Source organism: Pteropus vampyrus, unplaced genomic scaffold (genome assembly GCF_000151845.1).
Source record: "Pteropus vampyrus isolate Shadow unplaced genomic scaffold, Pvam_2.0 Scaffold116, whole genome shotgun sequence".
Classification (NCBI taxonomy): domain Eukaryota; kingdom Metazoa; phylum Chordata; class Mammalia; order Chiroptera; family Pteropodidae; genus Pteropus; species Pteropus vampyrus.
In genome coordinates, this window is record NW_011888897.1 from 1203796 (window position 1) to 1208784 (window position 4989).

General features: G+C 37.6%; 1 protein-coding gene across 1 annotated transcript in view; it reads left to right on the forward strand.

The window, feature by feature from the left end:
- The window catches only part of NANOG (Nanog homeobox), a 14786-nt gene that overhangs the window by 4108 nt on the left and 5689 nt on the right, over positions 1-4989 (forward strand). Inside the window, exons 2-3 of the mRNA XM_011365777.2 lie at positions 597-730; positions 3782-3895. Coding sequence (XP_011364079.2) covers positions 597-730; positions 3782-3895 — 248 coding nt within the window. The remainder of the gene's footprint in view (positions 1-596; positions 731-3781; positions 3896-4989) is intronic.

Sequence of the window (4989 nt, forward strand, 5' to 3'; positions counted from 1 at the left end):
AGTTAGGGCACATAAGAATTAGAGATTCTTAAAAGACAGATTCCTGTGCCCCACTCCCGGAGATTCTGATTCAATAGTTCTGGGGTAACACCCAGCCCAAGAATTTGCATTTCAAACAAGTTCCCAGGTGATGCTGATGTAGCCAGAAAAGAGACTATGCAATGCTAGCACTAGGTTATAGCGACAAGCCAGGCCTTTGAGAAGTTTTTGTTCCAGCCAGGTCCAAATGCACCCAAAAAACTATGACTAAAATGCAATGACAACTGCTGTGGAAGGAGCTGGGCACAGAAGAGGGGCACCTAATTCATTGGGAGCAGAGGGACTATAGACGATGACACCTGATCTGTGTCTTGAAAGATAACTAAAATGAGCCAAGCAAAGAAAAAGGAGAAAAGCAATCAAGAGAGGAGACTAGTTGAATAGAATTTGCCAAATCTTGAAATTGGCTCGAAAGGCAGGCAGAGAGCAGACTGTGAGTTTACGTAGAGAAGACTTAAGCAGAGGGAAAATATGGCTGAATTTGAAATAAATTACTCCAGTGCACAGTTTAAATGGTAGAAAAAATGTCAATGATGTCTAATGTATTTTCCCATTAGGTGAATCTTTCATTGTACTTCAAAACTTATGCTCATGATAAGGTTATTGATGAAACAAGATTAATCACAAGTAAATTAGTAAAACTGGATGATAAATACAAATATGTTATGAGGGTTTATCAGGTTGTCACTATGTAAGTTTGGAGTTTTTCATAATGAAGAGTTTCTTTTCGAGGGGAAAAAAGTGTGTGCTCTTACAGCTATAAAAGGTAAAATAAGTGAAGAATATACTATGTAATTCTATTTGTAATCTCTTTACCAGCAGTTTTGTTGGTTGAGTGGTCAGTCTTTACAATACAAGTAATTCGAGAGCAATCTAACTCCCAGAAAAGCCAGAAGGAGTATTTGTTGCAAATTAAAGTTGACCCTTTTAAAAGCGCTCCACACTCATTGAATTCAGTTTAGGGGACCTGAGGCAAGGAACATTGTTGTTTTCTAAGAGTGTAAACCCAACCTAGAGAGCCATTAGAAACTGGTTATTCACATAAATAGTTTGCAAACCAGGGAGACTTCTGGGGGAAACAAAGTATGCTCCCCTAGACAAGAGAAAAGTCATCTTTTATAGAGAATTTTCCCAACCACTGTTCCCGTTTTGGTCCATTTTATGTAAATGAGGTTTCTGAATTGTACGGGGTTTTTTTGGTATACAATTTGTATAGTGTTGATAGCACAGGGCAGGTCTCAGTCAACTAGTCAAAAGATGAAACCAGGGCTTCTCTTCAGTGGTTGACTGAGACATCATAAAAAAGCAGGGCACAATGTGGGAAGCCAAGAGTTCAGTCTGAGGTTCCTCCTGGCACACAGAGTACATGTGAAGCCCCTGCCCGCAAATGACTGCTAGACTCTCATCATTTGTAAGTTTGGGCCCTCGGTTAACCATGGAAAGTCCGTCTCAGCAGATAAATTCCTTTTCAGGGTTCACGTCAAATGAATTTTTCTTCTCTGGGTCCATAAGTGTTATTTTATATATCACACTGAAGTAAAATTTAATATTTAGATGGCTCCTACCCTCTATTTGCTTACAGATCCTTAGATGTCATTTAAACCCATTTCTTCATTAACGAATAACATAGAACATCTACTATTTGCTTGGTACTGTTCTAGAACAGTAGTTCTCAAACAGTAGCATGTGAAAAAAATCAACTGGAGAACTCTTTAAACACAGATTCCTAGTGACCCCCACCAGAGATTCCTATTCAGTAATTCTGTGGTAAAGCCCATCCACTTGTGTCCCTAACAGGCTCCCAGGTGATGCTGATGGTGCTGGCCTATGGATCACACTCTTCTAGGGCTGGGGATACTACACTAAACAAAACAGACAAAAATTAAAATAATTGCCCTCATAGAACTTATATTTTAGTAATAGTGGGGAGATTGAAGATGATGATAGGTGATAGATGATATAGATGATAGATAGATAGATAGATAGATAGATAGATAGATAGATAGATAGATAGATGATAGAATATTATGCAAGATGGTGATAAATGCTATGAAGAAAAAACAAGTAGAGAAGTAAAGGCTGTGGGAGACATTATTGAGAAGGCAATATTATAGATTTAAAAGAAGGGAGAAATCAAGCTGGTTAGATTTGTAATGGGGAAGAATAGATCTGAAAGAGATAAAAGGGCCAAAGCACTGATTCTGGAGTTTCCTGGCTTGTTCTACTAGTATCAGCATTGAGGCCAGCTCATGGGGTGGAGGAGAGAGAGCACAAGGAGAAGAGACAGAGGTACACTACGAGGCTAGAGGAGGGCTTGTGTAATGCAGTAGTTTGATTTGTTACTCTGAATGTGAGAAAGCCAAAGGAGGATTTTGAGCAAAAGAATAGTTTGATAGGACATGCCTTAAAAAAATTTTTTTTATTCTGGTCAAAAGGCTGAGACTAGATAATAGGCTAGGTTGCAAATAGGAAAATCACTAAGGAGGCTATTGTAATAATGTAAGCAATAGATGGTAGTTTGAATAGGTCAGTAGCCTTGTGGACACCTGGCAAAGGTCAAGTGACGCCAGTGTTGGCATACTTGCCAATGTGAGCTTACTTTTTTGCCAGGGTATGCAGATAATTTCAAGCTCAAAAACAAAATAAATACATGTTCTTTAAAAAAAAAAAAAAAAAAAAAGACCATTTCTTGCTACTCTGCTGGTTTGCTGGTTGTACAAGCTTTAGTCCATGTGATGATCAAAAACTCAAATAGTGGGAAAAGGAAACATGGGGAAAGATTAAAAGAAAGAAGCAATTGGATTCTAGATATGTTTTGATGGCATAGTCAACAAAGATGGCTTTATAACTTTGGCCTGAACAACTAGACAGACCGATGGAGTTGTCATATATTGATAGAGAAGACCATAAGAGGAGACTGTGTAAGGAGGAACATTGGGAGTTTGGTTTTGGAAATATTCATTTTGTGCTGCTTATTAGAAATCCAAGTGGAGATGTTAAGTTGGGTGTTGGATATATGAGACTTGCGATTGGGGAATAGGTCTGGGATAAAGATATACATTTGAAAGTCAAAAGCTTATAGATGGTATTTAAAGTCATAAGAAAAGGCATGATGAGATCACCAAGGTAGTGAGAACTAAGCTTTGGTACACTTTAACTTTTAGATAGATACACAGAAGATAAGGAAGAACTAGAAAGGAGACAGAGAGAACCAATCAGGAGATTTAATTCAAAACTTACATTTAGTCATTGTTTTTTGTTTGTTTGTTTGTTTGTTTGTTTATTACCCATGGTCACTTCTTCACCTATCAGGTCTCTCAACTTATTCCAATAATAAACGAATGAACAAACAAATATTTCCTGGACAATGTTTGTTAAATTACCAAATATACATACTTATATGTATGTACATGTATTGATAAGAAATAGTTACCTATAGAATGAGTTTATTAGGTAGAGTGAAACAATGTAAAGAAAAGAGAAATAAGATAAAGAGGCTCAAATATATGGTGATGATTGAACTAGACTATTGGTGATGAGCATGATGTAGTACATACAGATGTTGAATTATAATGTTGCACATCCAAAACTTATATAATGTTATAAATCAATGCTACCTCAATAAAAAATAAATTTTGAAAGAAAAAAACAAAAAAATTTATGACTCGCTGAAGACTCAGATGATAGTTAACATTTTTAGCAATAAAGTATGTTTAATTAATGTATGTACATTGTCTTTCAGATACAGTGCTATTACATACTTAATAGACTACAGTGGAGTATTGGGAGAAAGTTTCCAATTAGCAATAATCGAACCTCGGATAAACCTCATGTGTCTACGCAAAGCTACAGTGGTGTAAACATAACATTTATATGCCCTGGAAAACAAAAATATTTGTGTGACTCATGTTATCACGGTATGTGCTTTATTGTGATAGTCTGGAACAGAACATGCAATATCTCGGAGGTATGCCCATAAAATCTAAAATAAGGATTTCACCGAATCACTTCCATTTGTGGCTCTGGACTCCAGCACATTATAACACACCCCTCCTCCAACCAGACAGCCTACCCAAACAAACCCAAGGTCTCCGACAGCTTCTGAAGCATTCTCAATCTTATTCAAATTGCTTTCCTGGGCAAAGAATGTAGTAAGTCTGCCTCTAGCTACCAGCCCCACTTCCCTTTGGTCTTTCACTCCGGAGGCTCTTACACTAGATACAATGGAACACGAGTTGGGGGGATGGGGTGAATTTGTCCCGGGCTTTCCTGCAAAGACCCCCATCAGCAAAGAATGAAGATTCTGGTACCTGCAGTTTAGAGAGCTGCAGGAAAACTAAGCATGGTGGCCTTGACTGCGCTCATCTACAAACTGCTGATTGAGGGCTGGGAAGTCAAATTTTCCCCTTTATAAATTTTCCCCCCATTTTTATTAAGATGTAAATTGACATATAATTCTGTATTAGTTTAAAGTTCACAACATAATAATTTATGTATATGTTGCAAAATGATTACCATAGTAAGTTCATCCACTACCTCACATTCCCTTTTTTAAAGAAATTGTATTCTAGTTCTAATGAGACCATTTGCCTGAAGCACAATGTATTTCCACCCACCTTCTCCTTGACTCCCCTATTCAAATCCTTTCCCTCCAGAAGGATGGTCTGTGAAAACAAAGAAAAGGTTACATAGAATTTCATCCCCTCATTGGGACCCTGCAGTATTTTAATGCTCACAAAGTTGGCATCTTTGCATTGTGAATAAAAATCAGCTGGCATGGGTGCAAAGCCAGCAGCTCTAGGTGGAGACCCAAGTAGCAGAGTGCATAGGGGGATTAGTCAAGAGCTGTAACTTAGAAAAATATATAATTGGTATTTGCTAAGGGTTCTTTTAGGGGTGGGAGACTGAAAAAGAGGAAGAAATCTTGTTTCTTGAGTGTTGAATTTGGGA